The sequence below is a fragment of the Narcine bancroftii genome, chromosome 2 (genome assembly GCF_036971445.1).
Source record: "Narcine bancroftii isolate sNarBan1 chromosome 2, sNarBan1.hap1, whole genome shotgun sequence".
In the NCBI taxonomy this organism is placed as follows: Eukaryota; Metazoa; Chordata; class Chondrichthyes; order Torpediniformes; family Narcinidae; genus Narcine; species Narcine bancroftii.
Window position 1 is genome coordinate 88,963,598 of NC_091470.1, and position 20,965 is coordinate 88,984,562.

At 46.2% G+C, this 20,965-nt stretch overlaps 1 protein-coding gene across 1 annotated transcript; it reads left to right on the top strand.

The window, feature by feature from the left end:
• The first annotated feature begins 270 nt into the window (after window positions 1–270).
• On the top strand, window positions 271–19,974 carry LOC138753880 (acyl-coenzyme A thioesterase 5-like). The gene is made up of 3 exons (XM_069917417.1): window positions 271–822; window positions 7,227–7,429; window positions 19,027–19,974. Exons 1-3 carry the CDS (start codon window positions 294–296, stop codon window positions 19,594–19,596), a joined length of 1,302 nt encoding a protein of 433 aa, XP_069773518.1. The 5' UTR covers window positions 271–293; the 3' UTR covers window positions 19,597–19,974.
• Window positions 19,975–20,965: the final 991 nt, after the last annotated feature.

The following is a 20,965-nucleotide window of genomic DNA, read 5'->3' on the forward strand; positions in this document are numbered from 1 at the left end:
CCTTAAACCACCCCTTACTAATCACAGAGCACGGATAGCCTGGGGAATACTGAAAGTGGGATATGAAGGTTGAGCACCACTGGTTCAGGGCAAATGGACCATTTCAAGCTGAAGTCCAGGGGGTGTGGGCGTGAGTGGGTGCCCCGGGGAACCGCGCAGCGCCTGCAGCGAGCCGGGGAGCGGCGCTGGTGTTGAAGCTCAGCGATTGAATCTGCGTTCGTTTGATTGCTTCTGCTGCACAAGTGCAACTTTATGGTTAGTTTGGGGGTGGTGGTGATACGTAGGTCGCTGCGATGTCGCTGCGGGCTCTCGGCCGGCTGGTGCGGGGTCGTCCTGGACCTTGGCAGCGCGGCACCGCCACGCTCACGGTCTCGCCGCAGAGCAGCCTGGCGGACGAGAGCGTGTGCATCCGCGCCGAGGGCTTGCGGCCGCACCAGGAGGTCACGCTGCGGGCCCAGGTGCATGGCGGCCGCCTGTTCGACTCCAGCGCCCTGCTCCGCGCCGACGGCCGCGGCTCGCTGCACGCCGGCCGCTCGCCCTCGCTGGGCGGCGACTACCTGGGCGTGCAGCCCATGGGGCTCCTCTGGACCCTGTCCCCCGCCAGCATGGAGCCGCCCCACTGCATGCTGAGGCCCGGCACTGACCTGACCGGCCAGCCCATGCGGGTCGACCTGTCCCTGCACCCGGGCCACACGCGGGGCAGCGTCGTCCCCGGCCAAGTCCTGGCCAAGCAGGTCATCGAGAGGTGGTTCAGCAAACCCGGGGTCCGCTGGATAAGGCTCAGGGAGGGCAAGATCAGGGGTAGCCTGTTCCTGCCTCCAGGTAAGAGAAGATCATGGCTTTATTGGCATGTCCCTAGGCACCGAAATTCTTCCCTGCTGCAGCTGGACAGACAGCTCATTAGAAAGCCCAAGTGCAGAAACATGCATCAATTTGACAACGAGGTCATAGACCCCTTATTTCCCTCTTGCACATGAAATTTGTGCAAGAGCATGCTGACATTTGAATGTAGACACGCAGCATTGTGGCCCATGCCACCCTGTTAATCTACACCCCCCCCTCCCCGTACGTTTTTGAAGGGTGGGTAGAAACCGGAGCCCCCTACCCTCCCCTCCCTACCCTCCCCTCCCCAGGGAAAACCCACGCAGACACGGGGAGAACTCCTGATGGGCAAATCCTGATCGCTGGCGCTGTAAAGGCGTTGCGCTGACCGCTGCGCCATTTGCATCTGTTGACGAGCTTCTTAAAACACTGCGCTCGTGTCTGCCTCTCCCGATGCTTAGCGGGCGCCTACCACTCTTAAAAATAAATACATTTTAAAATATCTCAATCCATCTTTACGCCTATCCCCTTAAACTAGTGTTTGACATTCTGCTCATGAGATAGTGAAAATGATCAGGTCTTTCTGCGCCACTCATTAAGGTATGAAAATATCAGGTTGCCCTTGGCTTCCAACACTCCATGGGGGGTGGCGGGGGAAATCCCAGGTTTGTCCAACCTCTCCTTGTAGATAATACCTTCTAATCCAGGCAGTGTCCTGGTGACCCTGTTCTACACGCTCTCCAAAGCCTCGCCTCCCTCCTGGAGGCAGGGAACCGCAGCTGCACTGAATAATCCAGATGTGGTTTCAAACTTTATACAGCACAATGTGACTTCCAAACTTTGATACTCATCCCCTAACCACTGAAAACAAGCATGCCATATGCCTTCTTTACTGTCTTATCCGTTTGTATTGCTTTTTTCAGGGGCCAAGGACTTGCACCCCAGGATCTCTCAGACTCGTGTCGCTCAAAGGTCCTGTAGGGTTTCCTCTGACCTTCCAAGAGCCAATTTCTCTGTCCACATTTCCAACTGATCTGTATCCTTTGACAACCTTCCAAACTATCCACAACTTCACCAATATTCATGCCTGCAAACTTACAAATCAACCCATCAATATTTTCATCCAGATCTCAGCAGTGATCCTTGTGGCAGACTCCAGTCAGATAAACGTACCTTCACCACTATTTTCTATTTTCTGTGACCAAAAGCAATTTTGTCTCAACTTGCAAACTGACAATGGATCCCAAGAGACCTCATCTGGAAGACCCTATCAAGAGGGACTTTATCCAACAGTTTACTGAGATCCACATAGACAACAGTAAAACTAGAAGGTCTGCAGACACCTTGGTTGAAGTAAAAACACAATGCTGGAGAAACTCAGCAGGTCAGTGTCCTTTATTTAGCAAAGATAAAAATACATAACCAATGTTTCAGGCCCGAAACATCGGTTTGTATCTTTACGTTTGCTATATTGTGATAGACGGCTCCCACTATAACAACAGAACATACACAGCAGAACCATGGAGCTTACAGTATTACACTAGAGAGAGGAAGAGTGCAAAGAGGGGTGAGATGGTGTCACCCTTTCTTTGCACTGAACCTCACTCAAAATACACAGCATTTTGATACACCTTATATGGTTCTCTTTAGTAGTACATTTTTCACGTTGTTAAAGAGGTGCACCAAAGAAAAGGTACAAGGACTGCCTAAAGAAATCTCTTGGTGCCTGCCACATTGACCACCGCCAGTGGGCTGATAACGCCTCAAACCGTGCATCTTGGCGCCTCACAGTTTGGCGGGCAGCAGCCTCCTTTGAAGAAGACCGCAGAGCCCACCTCACTGACAAAAGGCAAAGGAGGAAAAACCCAACACCCAACCCCAACCAACCAATTTTCCCTTGCAACCGCTGCAATCGTGTCTGCCTGTCCCGCATCGGACTGGTCAGCCACAAACGAGCCTGCAGCTGACGTGGACTTTTTACCCCCTCCATAAATCTTCGTCCGCGAAGCCAAGCCAAAGAAAAGAAAGAAACAGTTTGTTTTGAAGTTGATTGTTCCTATGTTTGTGATTTTTTTCTTGCGAATGTAATTTACTGATGGCAAACATTAACAGTTAATCCTGGTTAAGTTTTGGTCCTTACATATTTAAGGTAATGTCTTGAGGATTTGTTTCTAATATATATTAAAACACCTTTGTTTCTGTGTAGCTTTGGTTTTGATCTCATTATCCAATGCTAATTATTTATCTGCAAGGTAAATCAAATCTTTGACAAACACAAAGCAGAGGAAGTTTCTCTTGTGTTTGACATTTCTGTGTGATATTTCTGCTTTCCTTTATATGAATGATAATTGTCTATCTGTAAGGCTAACAGCAGATTTCTTATCAGTCTGCATAAGGCAGTGACTCCTTTCCGTTTATATTAATGGTAATTGTCTATCTGTAAGGTTAATAAATCTTTTAAAGCAGTGGTTCCTTTCCTTAATGCTTGTCATTCCTTTTGTGATGTTTTATAAATTCTTTTACAATATAAAGTACTCTGTTTGACCTGCCGAGTTTCTCCACAATTTTGTTTTTATTCCACAAATATCAATCATTTTAATCAACTCCTGGGGAAAAAAAAGATTTGTGAGACAAGATCTGCCCACACAAAGCCTTTCCCTAATAGAACAGAGAACATTAGAGCACAGTACAGGCCCATTTAGCCTATTATGTTGTGCAATCTATGTAAACCTACTCCGCAACAATCTAATTTTGTTTCCCTACCTCACACACATAGCCCTCGATTTTTCTTGCATCGAAGACTCTTGAATCTCGGCAATACATTCTGGGGCACCCACCACTCTGTTTTTTTTAAAAAAGTAGCTGTGATACCTCTCCTAAACTTTCCTCCACTCACCCCAAACAAATGTCCTCTGGTATTTGCCTCTGTTGCCCTGGGAAAAAGGTGCTGGCTGCCCACCCTATTTGTGCCCCTCATATCCTTATTTTCCTCAATTAAGTCACCTCCCATCCATCGTTGCTCCAAAATAATAAGTCCAGGCTCTTGCAGATGTGAGTAGATAACTTGTCCCTGAGAATCTCCTCCAGTAATTTTGCAAACATTGCTGTAAGGCCCAGCACCTTATCATTTCCTTGTTTGTCCCTGGTGCATTCCTTAAAGGAACAGCTTTGTTTATTCTCCACTCTTCTGGCTGAAGAAGGCGCAAAGATCTCAGTCGAGGCTCTAGTAATTTCCTATGTTTCCTCCTTCAGGATTCTGGCTTAGATTCCATTTGGCCTTGGAGTCTTTGCTACCTTAATGTTCTTTAAGAGACCCAACACTTCCTCCTTAATATCAACACGACTGAAAATGCCAACAATAATTTGTGTCTTTCTCCTTGGCCAACTCCAATACAAAGTGCTTGTTTAAGTCCCACTTCCTCTGGTTCCTTGTGCTTGGGTGAATTCACCCTCCCATGAGTTACCCCTTCTCAGTATACTTAAAGAATACATTTTTGGCTTTGTGAACAATGGATCTGAAATATATATAAAATATAATGCTTTACTTTTTAGTCTATTTTCCACTTACCCCACCAGAATATACTAACTAGTTAACACCACAGAATAGACAGAGAAACCATACGTAAACATATTGGTGTGTGATAGCAAATCCTGTTACACTCAGTGTCAAATGGTTTGTGCACATATTTATTTTAAATATATTTATTTGTAGGAAGTAGATCCATCCGGCAGTGCTGGGATTCCATTCCAAAGTGAGCTGACCTTTCAGAGTTAGCCTCGATAGTGGTCTGGGGTCACTAATGGCCCCAGATTGGATAAAGATGGCAGATTTCCTTCCAAAGCAAACCAGATGGGTTTTTATGAGAATCTGCTAGTGTCGTAGTTATGTTTAATGAGAATCTTTTTTCTCTCTAGACATATTTAATCACTTAAATATACAATTCCCAGCTGCCCTGTGGGGGATCTGGATCAGTGGTCCAGCCAGATGTAGATCCAACTTATGACCCAAGTTGAATGAAGATCGCCTGTGGTTGATCTTGAACTGTTCCATTTCTTTGTTTCTGTGATGATACACCTGTGTTTGTAAGATAGAGAATGAAGAGCTTGTTGACAAAGAAATGGCAATATATGCCTGTTTTTTTAATTAAAATTTATTTTTAAAGATAGACATACATCGTGGTTCTAGGCCATTTTGGCCCACGAGTTAGTGCCACCCAATTAACCTATGTTTCAAACAGTGGGAGGAAACTGGAGCCCCTCCCCCAGGGAAAACCCACGCAGACACGGGGAGAACGTACCAACTCCTTACAGACAGCGCGGGATTCGAACCCCGGTCCCGATCGCTGATGCTGTAACTGCGCGTGCCGCCCTTTTTTGTGAGGAAACTGGGAACGGTGGTGACGTTTTTGGTGAAGGGCAGTCTGCGGAGAACAAGTTTGAAGACAGATGTTGAGCTAGATGAGGGGTTGAAGTTGGAATGCTTGCAGAGCCCTTTTGATCTGCATCTTGCGGGCTCGATTGAGGAATAAGGAGAAAGATCATTTATCACTGAGTGGCAAGCTTTGAATCTAAGTTCTAATAAGCAATGATTCTCCTGAATGTTGATGGTTATGTTGAATTGCTATGGAATTATGCTTTTTGTGGAGTAACTTGATTTTATGAGCCAGAAATCTTCAGAGTCACTGTTGATCCAAAAACATTAACTGCTTTCTATTTCCGCAGATGCTGCTGCACTGGCTGAATTCTCTCGGCATTTCTGCTTATATTTTTAAATCCCAACACCTGTAGTTTTATTTGTTTTGCCCAAAATCACCAGCTTGATTGTTGTCCCTCAGTGTTTGAGTTCCAACACTTGGAGAGTGAAACTGAAGTGAGTGCAGAAGGCAAAGGTACTGGAGAGTCCTCAGCAGGTCACACAGCATCTATGGATAGCAGAAGGCAGTAGTCGATGTTTCGGACCTGAACCCATCTTCAGGATGGCCAAATATCAGACAGAGAAGAAAGCTGGGGGGCACGGGGAGATGAATGCAGGCTAGCAAGTGGTGGGTGGATACAGGTGGGAGGGGAAAGAAGAGAGCAGATGAGGGGAGAGACCAGAGGGCTAAGAAAAATAGCTTCAGGAAAAGGAGATGGAAATTGGAGGTCGATATTGATGCTGTCTGGTTGGAAACTGTTGCAGTGGGATACAAAATGTAGTTCCTCCAAGCATGGTAGAACATGAGGTCAGGTGGCCATAGGGTGTGGAATTAAATGGCAAAATAACTCATTAGTGAATGGCCTCCCTCTTGATCTTTTGTTCTTTACTGAAATAGCGAAAGAGTATCGTTCTGTTCAGCCAAGTGCGTGATCTGTATTGACAGGTCTCCAACAACCGCTAGATGTCAGTTTTAACACCAGCCCCTCGGAGCTTTCTGATTTTTATCCCTAATTTACCCGGTGAGCTTAAGAGTGTTGGTGCCAGGCGGCCTAGTCATGACTCTGGGATGCTGTCAGAAGTGAGGCTACAATGAAATCGGGAAGTGTAGGATGCCCCTACAGAGTGTCAGTGCAACGGTCAGCTCGTGTTGTAATTTGAAGCCATCTTTTGCTGATGGTGGGGAGGAGTTCATGACTCTTCAATTCCAGAGCGGGAGAGTTGTGGATAACATAGCTGCAAATCCTTATCCATGATTTGTCCTGACACCAGTCATTTAAATTTAAACATACAGCACTGTAACAGGCCATTTTGACCTATGAGTGTGTGCCATCCAATTAACCTACAACCCCAGTAGATTTTGAACAATGGGAGGAAACCGGAGCCCCCAGGGAAACCCCATGCAGATATGGGGAGAACTTACAAACTCCTGACAGCCAGGACGGGATTCGAACCCCGGTCTCGATCACTGGCACTGTAATGGCGTTGCTCTAACTGCTACGCCAACTGTACTGGGGCCCAGTTCTTGGACATATCAGTGCTGAACGGGGCTGAAGTACTTCAAGCTTAATCAACAGATCATAGTTTGCTGTGAAGTTGGGAGAACACCGTGTGATTATTTTCCACGAGACACTTTTGAAGTTGTGGAATGTGAAGTGTGCTTTCCCACGGAGTGGTTAAATGAAGAGCAGGGACGGGTTTAAGGGATTTGATGTGTTGCACATGGAGCAAAAGGAGAAGATGATGTTCCTTGTAAACTTCCTAAAACATCATCGTAAATACCCATCTGAATTCTGTCTTTTTGGGGTGCATTGAAAAAAACTGCCAGAATTAATTTTAGTTGGAACTTAGTGTCTGCACAGTCTCGTTAATGAGATGCTCCTTTTTAAAAAAATTCAAAAATGTGAGTCAGTATTAATGGCCATATTTAAAAGAAAAACAAATCTGCATGCTTTTATTCTGATCACTTTTTTTGTCCTTGTTCCCTCAGGAGATGGTCCGTTTCCAGGAGTGATAGACCTGTTTGGTGAAGAAGGTGGTCTGACCGAATTCCGGGCCTGTCTCCTTGCAAGTCGAGGTTTTGCTGCCCTTGCTCTTCCCTACTTTGGGTTTGAGGATCTTCCCATGACCCTGACAGATATTCACTTGGAATATTTTGAAGACGCTATAGATTACTTGCAGAAGCATCCCAAGGTGAGATATGCCTGATGTCAGATCCGCATTCCACAGTTATTAGTTGAGAACCTAGTTCCTTTTTGACACTGGGTTATCTGACCATGTTCAAGGAAGTACTGGGATGGCCTAATAATCACAGCTGCACAGTCAAGATTACACCCCGAGCTAAAATTACAAGTAACATATGTACTCCAAATGTGAAGAGAACACATCATATTATTTCCTTAACAAGCTCGAGATGAGACCCCCAACCCTGGCCAGTGTCATATCCTTTGAATGCTCATTTGTACCCAGTAGGTCTGTTATTCGACACCACGTTTCCTCCGACGATCAACTGGGCTTTGCAAACACCTCCTCTCTCCCACCATCTGGCAGAGGTCCATGGTTTTAAGAACTCAGCGTGCAGCCACTAGTCCCAGTTCTTTTCTTTTTAAAACATTTTTATTGAGTTTAACAAAAACCCTTTACAAAAAGTATACTAATTATAACATAAATCATATCAGATATATGCCACATATCAATTGTAAATTAGAAGCAAAGCCATAATTATTACATAACTTTATTTTGTCCAGGACATCAAATTCTATCATTATATAATAATCATAAAAATAGACATCTAAAATCCAGAAAGCTCAAAAATCTGGCAAGACCGGCGGCTGCGGGAGGCGACCAAAGGACTGGTGATTGGGGGAGACTGCCGGGTGACTGGAAGGGGGTGGGGTAGATACCATATAACCATTTACGGAGCGGAAACAGGCCATGGATACGGCAGCACAATTCGGGTCGGCTTTCCAAAATCCGGAAAAATTCGGAACACACTGTACCCCAAGGGTTCCGGATAAAGGATTGTGTATCTGTACAAAAATTATACAAATAATACTTTGTCCCATTTCCATTGTGCATTTTCAGCAAAAAAAAATCTGTCCCTTTAAGCTTCCAGTTTTGGTTTGTTCCCATATAACCATATAACAGTTTATGGCATGGAAACAGGCCATCTTGGCCCTTCAAGTCCACGCCAGTTCACTCAAAAAATTCTTCTAGATCTCCCTGCCTATTCTCTGCCCATAACCCTCCAACCCCCTCCTACCCATGTATATATCCAGTCTTCTCTTAAATGAAAGAATTGATTCTGCCTCAACTATTTCCTCCGGAAGATTATTCCATTCAGCCACCACTCTCTGAGTGAAGAAGCATCCTCTAATGTTTCCCCTAAAATTTTGGCCCTTTCCCTCAACTTGTGTCCTCTTGTTTCAACCTCCCCTGCTCTCAGGAGCAAGAGACTACTTGTGTCAACCAGATTGCAAAATATCGGGTATTCTCTACGATTGATCTGAAGTCAGCGTATCATCAACTCCCGATCCGCCCAGAGGACCGCCAGTATATGGCGTTCGAGGTGGATGGCCACTTCTACCACTTCCTCTGGGTCCCTTTTGGTGTCACAAACGGGGTCTCTGTCTACTAGCAGGAGATGACCACATAGTGGACCACTACAATTTGCAGGCCACTTTTCCATACCTAGATGACGTTACTCATATGACATGATGAGTTAATTGTGATTCATAATCATTTTCTCTGTTGGATTGAAATGATTATTTCTCACTGAGCCACTCAGTGTACTGCTGTAAGTGACTGTGCCCATTTGAGATCAACACCAGGATGAGTTCTGATCTCTCAATTATTTACCTTTATCATTGGAGAGGTGCAGGCATTCGACAAGGCATGTTGTTGTGAGGATTTTCGGACTCTGCAGAAAGCTAACAATAGTTTGGGTGGGCAAGAATTTGGCAAATGGAGATTAAGGAGGGAAATTCTGAGGTGATGCAGGGGTCAGTGACTAGTGGTGTTCGACAGGGCTCGATAACGAGTGGTGACCTCCAGGGGTCGGTGACTAGTGGTGAACTCCAGGGTCGGAGACTAGTGGTGAACTCCAGGAGTCGGTGACTAGTGGTGATCTCCAGGGTCAGTGACTAGTGGTGAACTCCAAGGGTCGGTGACCTCCAGGGGTCGGTGACTAGTGGTGTTGTCCAGGGGTCGGTGACTAGTGGTGACCTCCAGGGGTCGGTGACTAGTGGTGACCTCCAGGGGTCAGTGACTAGTGGTGACCTCCAGGGGTCAGTGACTAGTGGTGACCACCAGGGGCCGGTGACTAGTGGTGACCTCCATGGGCCGGTGACTAGTGGTGACCTCCAGGGGCCGGTGACTAGTGGTGATCTCCAGGGTCGGTGTCTAGTGGTGATCTCCAGGGGTCGGTGTCTAGTGGTGATCTCCAGGGTCAGTGACTAGTGGTGAACTCCAAGGGTCGGTGACCTCCAGGGGTCGGTGACTAGTGGTGAACTCCAAGGTCGGTGTCTAGTGGTGTTCTCCAGGGTCGGTGTTTAGTGGTGTTGTCCAGGGGTCGGTGACTAGTGGTGACCTCCAGGGGTCGGTGACTAGTGGTGACCTCCAGGGGTCAGTGACTAGTGGTGACCTCCAGGGGTCAGTAACTAGTGGTGACCACCAGGGGCCGGTGACTAGTGGTGACCACCAGGGGCCGGTGACTAGTGGTGACCTCCATGGGCCGGTGACTAGTGGTGACCTCCAGGGGTCAGTGACTAGTGGTGATCTCCAGGGTCGGTGTCTAGTGGTGATCTCCAGGGGTCGGTGTCTAGTGGTGATCTCCAGTTTCGGTGACTAGTGGTGATCTCCAGTGTCGGGGACTAGTGGTGATCTCCAGTGTCGGGGACTAGTGGTGATCTCCAGTGTCGGGGACTAGTGGTGATCTCCAGTGTCGGGGACTAGTGGTGATCTCCAGTGTCGGTGACTAGTGGTGATCTCCAGTGTCGGGGACTAGTGGTGATCTCCAGTGTCGGGGACTAGTGGTGATCTCCAGTGTCGGGGACTAGTGGTGATCTCCAGTGTCGGGGACTAGTGGTGATCTCCAGTGTCGGTGACTAGTGGTGATCTCCAGTGTCGGTGACTAGTGGTGATTTCCAGGGGTCGGTGACTAGTGGTGATTTCCAGGGGTCGGTGACTAGTGGTGATCTCCAGGGGTCGGTGACTAGTGGTGATCTCCAGGGGTCGGTGACTAGTGGTGATCTCCAGGGGTCGGTGACTAGAGGTGTCCTACAGGGTTCAGTGTCTTGTGATATCCTACAGGGATTGTTTTCTTGTGGTGTCCACTGCCTTTCACTCCGTATGTTAATTGTAGGTGATAAAACTGTTAGTTTTATGGCAAGTTTCTTGAGCTTGTAGCATTGAGGAAGTGGGGAGTCTGTAGAAGGACTTGGACGGATTTGGAGAATAGTCAGTCAGGTAAAATACAGAGTATGGTCATGCTCTTTGGTCACTGGAATAAAGATGTACACTATTTTCTAAATGGGGAGAGAATTTAGAAAGTAGAGGTCCAAAGGTGCTTGGGTCTCCGAGTGCAGGATGCATCAGTGGTAATTCAGGTGAATGTGATGCTAGCCTACATTTAGGAGAATACAAAAGGCAAGGATATAATGGTAAGGCTTCACACGGTGCTGGTCAGACCACATTTGAATTGTGAGCAAGTTTAGGCCCCATATCTAAGGAAGGATGTACTGACATCGGAGAGGGTCCAGATAAGGTTTATGAGAATAATCCTGGGGATGAGATTCAATGTACTTTGCTTTGTACAATGGCTTTGGGGCCTGTACTCACTGGAGTTTAGAAGGACAAAGGGTGGATGTTGGTGGGACTGGGGAGGGGGGTATGGGGGAGTCTCATTGAAACATACTAAATATTGAAATGTAGACACTGTGGTTGAAGTAAAACACAAAGTTGGAGAAATTCAGCAGGTCAAACAATGTCCTTTATATAGCAAAGATAAAAATACATAACAATCCTTAATCAAGGTGTGGAAAAAAGTCGGTGTCCAAACTAAAAGGTAAAGAGAGGCGGCATGGGGGGAGGAGCACAGTCCCACAGACAGGAAGGAATAGGCGGAGGAAGGAGGGTGTCACAGCAGCAGTACAGGGAGGAGGGATGTCTCGGAGAATAGAGAGGGAAGGGGTTGGAGAGCTGAGGGAAAGTAGACAGTGGAAGGGAAATGTGGTAGGATGGAGAGGAAGTTAGCAGAAATGGGAGAAGTTGATGTTAATGCCGACCGGCTGGGGACGGAAAATCAGGTGTTGTTCTCCAGTTTATGGGTGATCTTGGTGGGATAGTACATGAGACCATGAGAGTATAGGAGTGGGACACAGACCTGAAATGGTTGGCCACTGGGAGGTCCCTGTCACCAGTGTGGACAGAGTGAAGGCGCTCAGTAAAGCGATCTCCCAGTTTCTCGGATGTAGAGAAGGCCACAAAGAGAGCAGCAGATGCAGTAGATCAGTCCTGCAGATACATAAGTGAAGTGTTGCTTCTATTGAAAGACCTGTTTGGGGCCCTGGACTGTGGTGAGGGAGGAGGTGTGGGCATGGGTGTGGCACCTCCTGCAGCCACAGCGGAAGATGCTGTGGGTTGGGGGGGGGTGTGATTAGTAGGGACAGATGAGTGGACAAGGGAGACATGCAGGGGGTGGTCTCTACGGAGGGCAGAGAGGAGATGTGTCTGGTAGTGGGATCTTATTGTAACTGCCGGAAATTCCAGAGGATAATGTGTTGGATGCGGAGGCTGGTTGGGTAGGGTAGGTAAGGACAAGGGGAATCATGTGTTTGTTGCATCTGGGGGCAGAGGGGGCCAGGGCAAATAAGCAGGAAATGGAGGAGATGCGGGTGAGGGCTGAGTTGATGGTGGTGGAGGGGAAGCCACGTTTGTGGAAGAAGGCAGACATTTCGGAAGATCTGGACTGGAAGACCTCATCTTGGGAACAGCTGCGGTAGAAATGGAGAAATTGAGATAAGGAAATAGATACCTTGCAGGGAACAGGGTGTGAGGAAGTTGTAGTTGAGGTAGTTGTGGGAGTTGGAGGATTTACAATATATATCAGAGGAACGCTTGATTCCCAAGATGGAGACACAGAGATCTAGAAAGGGGAGAGTGTTGTCAGAGATGGACCAGGTCAGTATGAGATCGGGGAGGAAGTTGGCAGTGAAGTGAATGAAATTGACAAGCTCATCAAGGGTGCATGAGCCAGCCCCGATGTAGTCACCAATATAATGGCGGTTGAGGGGCCGCCGTGTAGGCTTGCAGCATGGATTGCTCCCCAAAGACCACAAACAGGAAATGCTGGGACCCATGCGGATACCCATACTCCTTTGATTTGGAGGAAGTGGGATGAGTTGCAGGAGAAGCTGTTTAGAGTGAGGACATGTTCTGCCAGGTGGAGGGGGGTGGTGGTCGGTTCTCAGGTCGAGACAGAAGTGAAGTGCTTTAAGACTGGCATGGGGGATGGAGGTATAAAGGGATTGGACATCCATCATGAAGATGAGGCAGTTCGGGGAATCTGAAAAGATGGTAGGCATGTGAGGTATCATGGATGGAGGCGGGGAGGGATTGGACCAGAGGAGAAAGGATAAAGTCAAGGTAAGATTAAACTAGTTCAATGGGGAAAGAGTAGACAGGAAACAATGGGCCTACCTGGATGGGTGGATTGGTGTAGCTTGAGTAAAAGGTAGAAATGTGCACTGCGGGGATGGGAGACAATGAGATCGGAGGCCATGGGAGGGAGGTGACCAGAGGTTGGAGACGATTTTGGAGAAGATGACTTGGTGTGGTGGGGTCCTGTGGAAGGGGTCAGTAGGAAGAGGTGTCTGAGAGCTATCATCTGGCCTTGGCAAGATAGAGGTCAATGCACCACCACTGTCTGCGGGCTTGGTAGTGAGGTTGATTTTGTGGTGCAGAGAGTGGGGGAGCAGAGTGTTCAAAAGAGCTAAGATTAGAACAAGAGAGGGGAGTGGTGAGGTTGAGATGGTTGATGTCTCAGCAACCATTGGAAATAAAATGATCCAGAGTGGGCAGCTGGCCAGGACAAGGTGTCCAAGAGGAGGCAGAAGGCTTAAAGAGGGAGAAGGGGTGGGGGGGGGTGGAGAGTCACAGTTGTGGAAGTCGGCCTGGAGATGGAGGCAGTGGAAGAAGAGTTCGGCATCGTGGTATGCGGGGAACTCATTAAAGTGTGAGCAGAAGGAGACGAAGGTAAGGCCTCTGCTGAGGACCAAACTCTCCCTCTCAGAGAGGGGAAGATCAAAGGAGACAGTAAAGCCCGAGCAGGGGTCAGAGTGGGAGGCGGACAGGTGGTCAGAATGTGGAGAAGGGACATTGGGGGAGGTGAAATTTTGGGAAGTTTAGAGGGGTGGGGGGGAGGTGGGGGTGGAGAGGTCAGAGGGGGAGGTGGAGGAGGTCAAAGGGGAAGGGTAGGGGATCAGAGGAGGGAGGAGGGGAGATGGGGGTAGAGCATGGAGAGCTGTGGGGAATAGAGGAGGGTAAGGAGTGGTAGGGGCGATGAGTGAGTGGGATCCAGCAGCTAGATTGGAACCACAATAGGCATCTGTGATGGGAGTCACGTAGAAGTCAGTATGGGAAGCTCTGGCCTAAGGGCGGCTGGAGCTCAGGTAAGAGTCAATGGCCACGGCGTTGGGAGCTTTGGGAGGAAGGCAGCCCAGAGCCAGGGTTCAAGTCAGCGGCCAAGGTGTCGGGAGATATTAAAAAGGCTGGATAGAGTTGACTGGGAGAGTCTGGGACCAGAGAGCACAGCCTCAGAATAAAAGGGCATCCCTTTAGAACAGAGATGAGGAGAAGTTTCTTCAGCTGGAGGGAGGTGAATCTGTGGAATTTGTTGCCACAGACAGCAGTGGAGGCCAAGTCATTGGGTAGATTTGAAGCGGAGGTTTATGTTCCTAATTAGTACGGGTGTCAAAGGTTACATGGAGGAAGAAGGAGAATGGGGGTGAGAGGAAAAATACATCAGCCATGATTTGAATGGCAGAGCAGACTGAATGGGCTGAATGGCCAAATTCTGCTCCTCGATCTTATGGTATTGAAAAACAGGACATTTAAAAGATAAGGGGACAATCGTTTAAAACCGAGATGTGTCAGTTTTCTTCCCACAGAGGATGTGGATCTCTGGGATTCTCAATGGAGAGTTTTGGAGTCGAAAAGAGGAGGATGTGCATTTGGGATATGTCAGGAAATTCAGGGCTGAGGAGAATAAACATAGCAGAGTTGTTAAGGCTCACTTATTGCTGTGGTGAGGTCTGCTTAGGGAGAAGGAAGGTTGGGGGGGCGGTTGAAGGTTAGGTGGTCTACTCCTATTTGTTTTCTTCAGAACAAAGTCACCTAGCATCATGAGCAACATGGTTGCCATAGCAGTTAGTGCCAGCGATTGGGACTGAGGTTCAAATCCCATACTGTCTGTAGGGAGTTTGTACATTCTTCCGATGTCTGCGTTGGTTTTCCCCAGGGGCACTGGTTTCCTCCCACCCTTCGAAATGTACAGGGGATGTAGGCTAATTGGGTGGCATGGGCCGAAATGGCTGTATGTCTAAAGAATTTAAAATTTAAATACTTTCATAACTGAATGTTGAGAAATATGAAGTTAAAGTGGCTTGATACCGTGCTGTATGTCTCAATTTCCAGAGTAAGTTGCTTCATTTACATTTGTACACACACACATACTCTGAGGTTGCCCAAGTGTTGTCAAGTGCGAGCCAATCTTTAACTTTCAGGTAATGTTAAAAGAACCTAGAGCAGTGGTTCTCAACCTTTTTCTTTCCACTCACATTTCCACCATAAGTAATCCCTATGCCATCGGAGCTCTGTGATTAGTAAGGGATTGGTTAAGGTAGGATGTGAGTGGGAAGGGAAGGTTGAGAAATACTGCTCCAGACTCAGTTGTTACTGAAATATTTTGCTTGAGAAAAATTGTCATTGGCCCATTTCCTTTGGAGTTATGAAACCATGCATATAACGAGTCAATGGGGTACAATTAAAACAGTGATTTTCAAATTTTTTCTTTCCAACCACATCCCACCTGAAGCAATCCCTTTCTAATCACAGAGCACCGATGGCGTAGGGATTACTTAAAGTGGGAAATTAGTGGAAAGAAAAAGGCTGAGAATCACAGACCTAGAGTCTAGAAATCCAGGCATATCTGTCAAAAAAATGTGCTGGCACTGCCCCACAGAGTCCAGCCAACTGGTCCCAATACTGGCGACTCCATACAGGCTTTAAGCAGCCTGTTAAAGAAGCCAATAGTGTTTTTAATTCAAATTCTGCAAATACGTTGTCTGCATCCAAGACAGCAGCAGGCCACGAGGGGTTGCAGGAGAGCAGTGGATCCGCGCAGGGTACCAGAAACTATTGAGAAGGAGATGGCCTTACATGGCAGTGATCACAGGTGCAACCAACCATGGAACCATAGACACCCCAGCACAGAAATAGGCCCAACCATTTTTTTTTGCCTAGTCCCACTGACCTTCACCCAGTCCAAAGCCCTCCATGACTCTCCCATCTACCAAATTCTTCTTAAATGTTAAATTTAAATGGAGACAAGCAGCACGGCAACAGGCCAATTCGGCCCACGAGTCTGTGCTGCCCAATTTACACCCAATTAACCTGCACCCCCGGTGCACTTCAAAATTAAGCCCGCATTCACCACTTCAGCTGGCAGCTCATTCCACATTCCTACCGCTTTCTGTGTGAAGAAGTTCCCCCTCATGTTCCTTCTAAATCTGTCCCCTTTCACTCTTAACCCATGTCCTCTGGTTTGTATCTCACTTCCCTCAGTGGAAAATTTACTCCATCTAACCATCTTAAATTTTAAATACCTCCATTCCCCTCATTCTTCTATGCTCCAGGGAATAAAGTCCTACCTGTTTAACCTTTCCCTGTAACTCAGTACCTGAAGTCCGGTCAATGCCCTAGTAAATCTTCTCTGCACACTTTCAATCTTATTGATTTCTTTCCTGTAGTTAGGTGACCAAAACTGCAGTCAATACTCCAAATTTGGCATCACCAATGTCTTGTACAACTTTACCATAACATCCAAACTCCTATACTTCGATTCGTGAAGGCCAATATGCCAAAAGCTCGCTTTACAACCTTAACCATCTGTGACACTCCTTTCAGGGAATTAGTATCTGTATTCCCAGATCTCTCTGTTCTATCGCACTCCTCAGTGCCCTACCATTCCCCATGTACATCCTTTCTTGGTTTGTCCTTCCAAAATGCAACACCTCACACTTGTCTGCATTAAATTCCATCTGCCATTTTTCAAACCATTTTTCCAGCTGGTCCAGATCCCTCTACAAGCTTTGAAAACTTTTTTCTCTGTCCACAACACCCCCAATCTTAGTGTCATGTCCAAACTTGCTGATCCAATTTACCACATTATCATTGATATAGATGACAAACAACAATGGTCCCGGCACAAATCATCACAGCCCTCCAGTCTGAGAAGCAATCATCCACCACTACTCTCTGGCTTCTCCCATCCAGTCATTGTCAAATCCAGTTCTCCTACTACCCCGTGGATACCTCGCGCCTGAACCTTCCTGACTGACTTCCCATGTGGGACCTTGTCATGAGCTATAGTACATGTAGACAACATCCATAGTCTTTCCTTCGTCAACTTTCTTGATAACCTCCTCAAAAAACTCTTTAAACATGACCTATCACATACAAAGCCATGTTGTCTCTCCCTAATCATTTTCTCGCTATCCAATTAATTGTATATCTGATCTCTTAGAAACCTTCCAATAATTTACTTACTACTGATGTCAGGCTCTCCTGTCTGTAATTTCCAGGGTTTTGGAGTCTTTTTTAAACAACAGAACAACATGAGCTACCCTCCAATCCTCTGGCACCACACCTATGGCTAAGGACATTTTAAATATTTCTGCCATAGCCACTAGCCTCCCTCAAGATCCAAGGGAATATCTTGTCAGGTCCTGGGGATTCATCCACCCTTATTTGCTTTAAGACAGCAAGTTGCTCCTCCTCCTCTTTAATCTGTTTAGGTTCCAAGACCTCGTTGTTTGTTTTCCTTACTTCCCATGATTCTGTTCTCGTTTCATGAGTAAATAGTGATGGAAAAAAAATTTAAGATTTCCCCCATCTCTTTTCACTCCATACAAAGCCAACCACTCTGACCTTCAAGGGGACAAATTTTGTCCTTTATTATCCTTTTGCTTTTAATATACCTATAGAAATCCTTAGGATTTTCCTTCACATGATCAGCCAAAGTAACCTCATGTCAATGAGGGGCTCAGTAGGACCCTTACGGGGATCGTGTTCAGGCCAGAGGGCCTGCAAGGGGCTCAGCGCTGAAGGACACACGCATGCTGCAGACGGTCAGCGACTTGCTCTCGAGGAACTCACACAGCCTGCAGGCTGCTGGCAATTGGGTCATGTGAGGCCAGATAATTGGGACTGTGACAGTGGGGGGGTGCTGAGGGCAAGAAGAGCTCCCGAAGGGACTCAGTTGTATCAGAGATTTGGATTTGGAGCTTGGTTTGCCAGTGGATTAAACAGGGATCTGTACAGTTGCAGAGGCTTGGGGCAAATCCAAGAACACTCAGTGAAGGGACTCTTTTTTGCTTCTCTTTCTCCTGTGATTATGGGAACCAGACAATACTAATGGTGACTCTTTACCTTCTGGCAGGGAAAAGGAAATTTTGTGTCACTTACATGTTTTGTATTAGTGCATAACAACAAAGGAATCAAATCTTGAAGTCTTAGGCTCGTCAAGTTATCAAATACTGATCTTTTCAAATGTTCACTTCCAAGGAACACAAGAAAGAAAGTAATTAATTATACTCAGCCACATAACCTTGATTTTAAGTTCAAAATAAAAACAATGTGTTGGTGACTTGTACCCAGGTCATTTAGTCATTCAAAACTACAGGCTCTTCCCAGCCACTGGAATAACTTCCCATTAGTGGCCCAGAGTATGATTCAAGATCCCTGGACAAATATCACTACAGTGTGAAACAGTCCAGTACGTTAACACTCAGTCAGTTCCAATTTTGCCTCCAGCCTTTTCTGCCATTATTCATGTCGTAGAGCACAGAACCAGGCCCTTTATCCCACCAGCTTAGCCATGACTTCTCTTCTCATCGACAACATTGCCAAGTGCTCATCCAGATGCTGCACCTTGCAGAAAAGATTCTTCCCTGTCTATGCTCCTCAGTGCACACCTCAATTAGCTGTCCTCTCATCCTCCTCTGCTCCATGGAATTAACCCCAGCTTTTCTTCTCTCTGGATTGAAAAGACAATATCACCCTTAGTTTATCCACTATCTTGAGGGTTGTGTCAGTATGATGTCCTTATTTACATTACCCTAGGAATGGCATCTTATTCTTGTGCTTCACACCTGGGATCTAACGTTCAGGGTTTCTTGGTTGGTCGTCATTCTTAAATTGCTAAATTGTGTAATCCTTAAATGTGCTTCATGTTATATGACGGGGAATGGTCTTCCCTCAGGTCTCTATCTAATGGGATTATCTCAAATAATAAGTTAATATCACATTCCTAACGGTGGCATAAGGAGCTAGGTTTGCTTCGGAGAATAAATATTGAATCTTTGGAAAAGTTACTTTCAACTTTTCTTATACGTGTGGAAAATACTGCAATAGAATTAAAATGAAAATCTTAATATAGATGACATTTATGATGACGTTTTTCTGGATGTAATTTGAAGAGAACTGCTGTAATGGATTTTGAACTTTCATAGGTGAAAGGGCCAGGTATTGGAGTAATAGGGTCTTCAAAAGGGGCAGATTTGGCTCTATCGATCGTCACATTTATACCAAAGGTGGTGGCATCTGTTTGTATCTCTGGCTGCAATGCAAACACCCTATCCGATTTGTACTACAAAGATGTGCATCTCCCCGGTCTGACTCACAATATAGATAAAATCAAGGTTTTAGACTCTGGGATTCTAGATTTGTCTGAAACACTTGATGACCCCAACAAAAATCAAAAGAGCATCATCCCAGTAGAAAAGGCTGAAGGACGCATCTTGTTTGTGGTGGGAGAAGACGACAAGATCTGGAACAGCAAGCTCTTTGCTGAGGAAGCAATAAAAAGACTAAACGCTCATGGGAAAAGCAACTATGAACTCCTCCGTTACCCGGGAGCTGGGCATCACATTGAACCTCCATCTTCTCCACATTGTTCTGCACTGTACGACCAGTTCCTTGGATATCCAGTGCTGTCAGGAGGAGAACCGATAAAGCATTGCTTTGCCCAGCAAGATTCTTGGCAAAAGATTCAGCAATTCTTGCAATTACACTTACATTGATGAGCTACGAATTTCTCTGACAAAAGTGCAAGAAATTCTTTTATATGTTGGGAGAAACCTGTGCAAGAATATCTGAAATTCATGTTCTGAACTACCAAATAGCATTACTGTTGGAATGTTTTTGTTCTGAAGTTCTGTTAATGCAGTGCTGCAAATAAAATGTTCAACAGCAGTACTCAGAAATGTAACAGTTTATATTGCCTTTGCGCTATGACTTGAAAGCTGTTGATTGAAATGTTTAATTGTTTGTTTTCTTGATGACAAATGTAGTTTTCTTCCATCATAATTAAATTGGACCCCCCCCCCCCAGCTTTTAACATTGTGACATTGTTTAGGTTTTGAGTCATGACTTCCAAATTAAAGACTCTTTATATGTAACCCTTGTCTCTCTCTCTCTCTCTCTCTCTCTCTCTCTCTCTCTCTCTCTCTCTCTCTCTCTCCCTTCTCTATCAACTTAATTTTGGTTTGGGGATGACTTGTACCTTTAACCCTACCAAAGGCATAAATAGGGTGGACAGCCAGAACCTGTTTCCCAGGGCAGGCGTTGCAAACACCAGAGGACGTGTGTACAAAATGAAGGGAGGGAAGTTTAGAGGAGACATCAGGGATAAGTTTCTTTGCACAGAGAGTTGCAGGTGCCTGGAATGCCTTGCCAGGGGTGATGGTGGAGGCTGGAACATTAGGGGCATTTAAGAGACTCTTAGACAGGCACATGGATGGATGAAAAAATAGAGGGTAACAGGGTAGGAAAGTATAGTATTTTTTAAGGAATGTATGGGTCGGCCCCACATCGAGGGCCGAAGAGCCTGTTCTGTGCTGTAAGTGTTCTACGTTCAAAAGCAAACCTCGAGTAACGATTCCATTGTGTTGCGCTTATGCAGATTAGATGATAGCCTGCAACACTTCAGCCTCCAATACAGCTTGCCCATCCTACGCAGAACCTCTAAATTTGAGGTGAGGAGCTGGAGAACCGAGGCAGGAATGCGGTGAAATGAACAGTTCGGAGGGGTGTGAAAGACAGCAGATCATTACATGTGCACCAACAAATATTGACCAGGTTTTATCAGCATTGCAAACAGATGTTCACCAAATGAAATCAAATGAAGTGAAGTTAAAAATTAAGGATTTTGAGAATTCAAGTACCTTTTTACATTGTGCAATGTCTATTGTAGCATGAGGGCAACAACATGGTAAAATGAGTGCTAAATGAATGCTCCAGCATGCAGTGTTATTTTCACAAAGGAGAACATTGGTGCATTGCAGATACATCGTCCAAATACAAGTTGGGTTCAGGACAATTCCACACATTTGCATTGTGAACCTATTCAAGTGCAAGTTTATTATAATTTGTACATACCCAACCTGATAT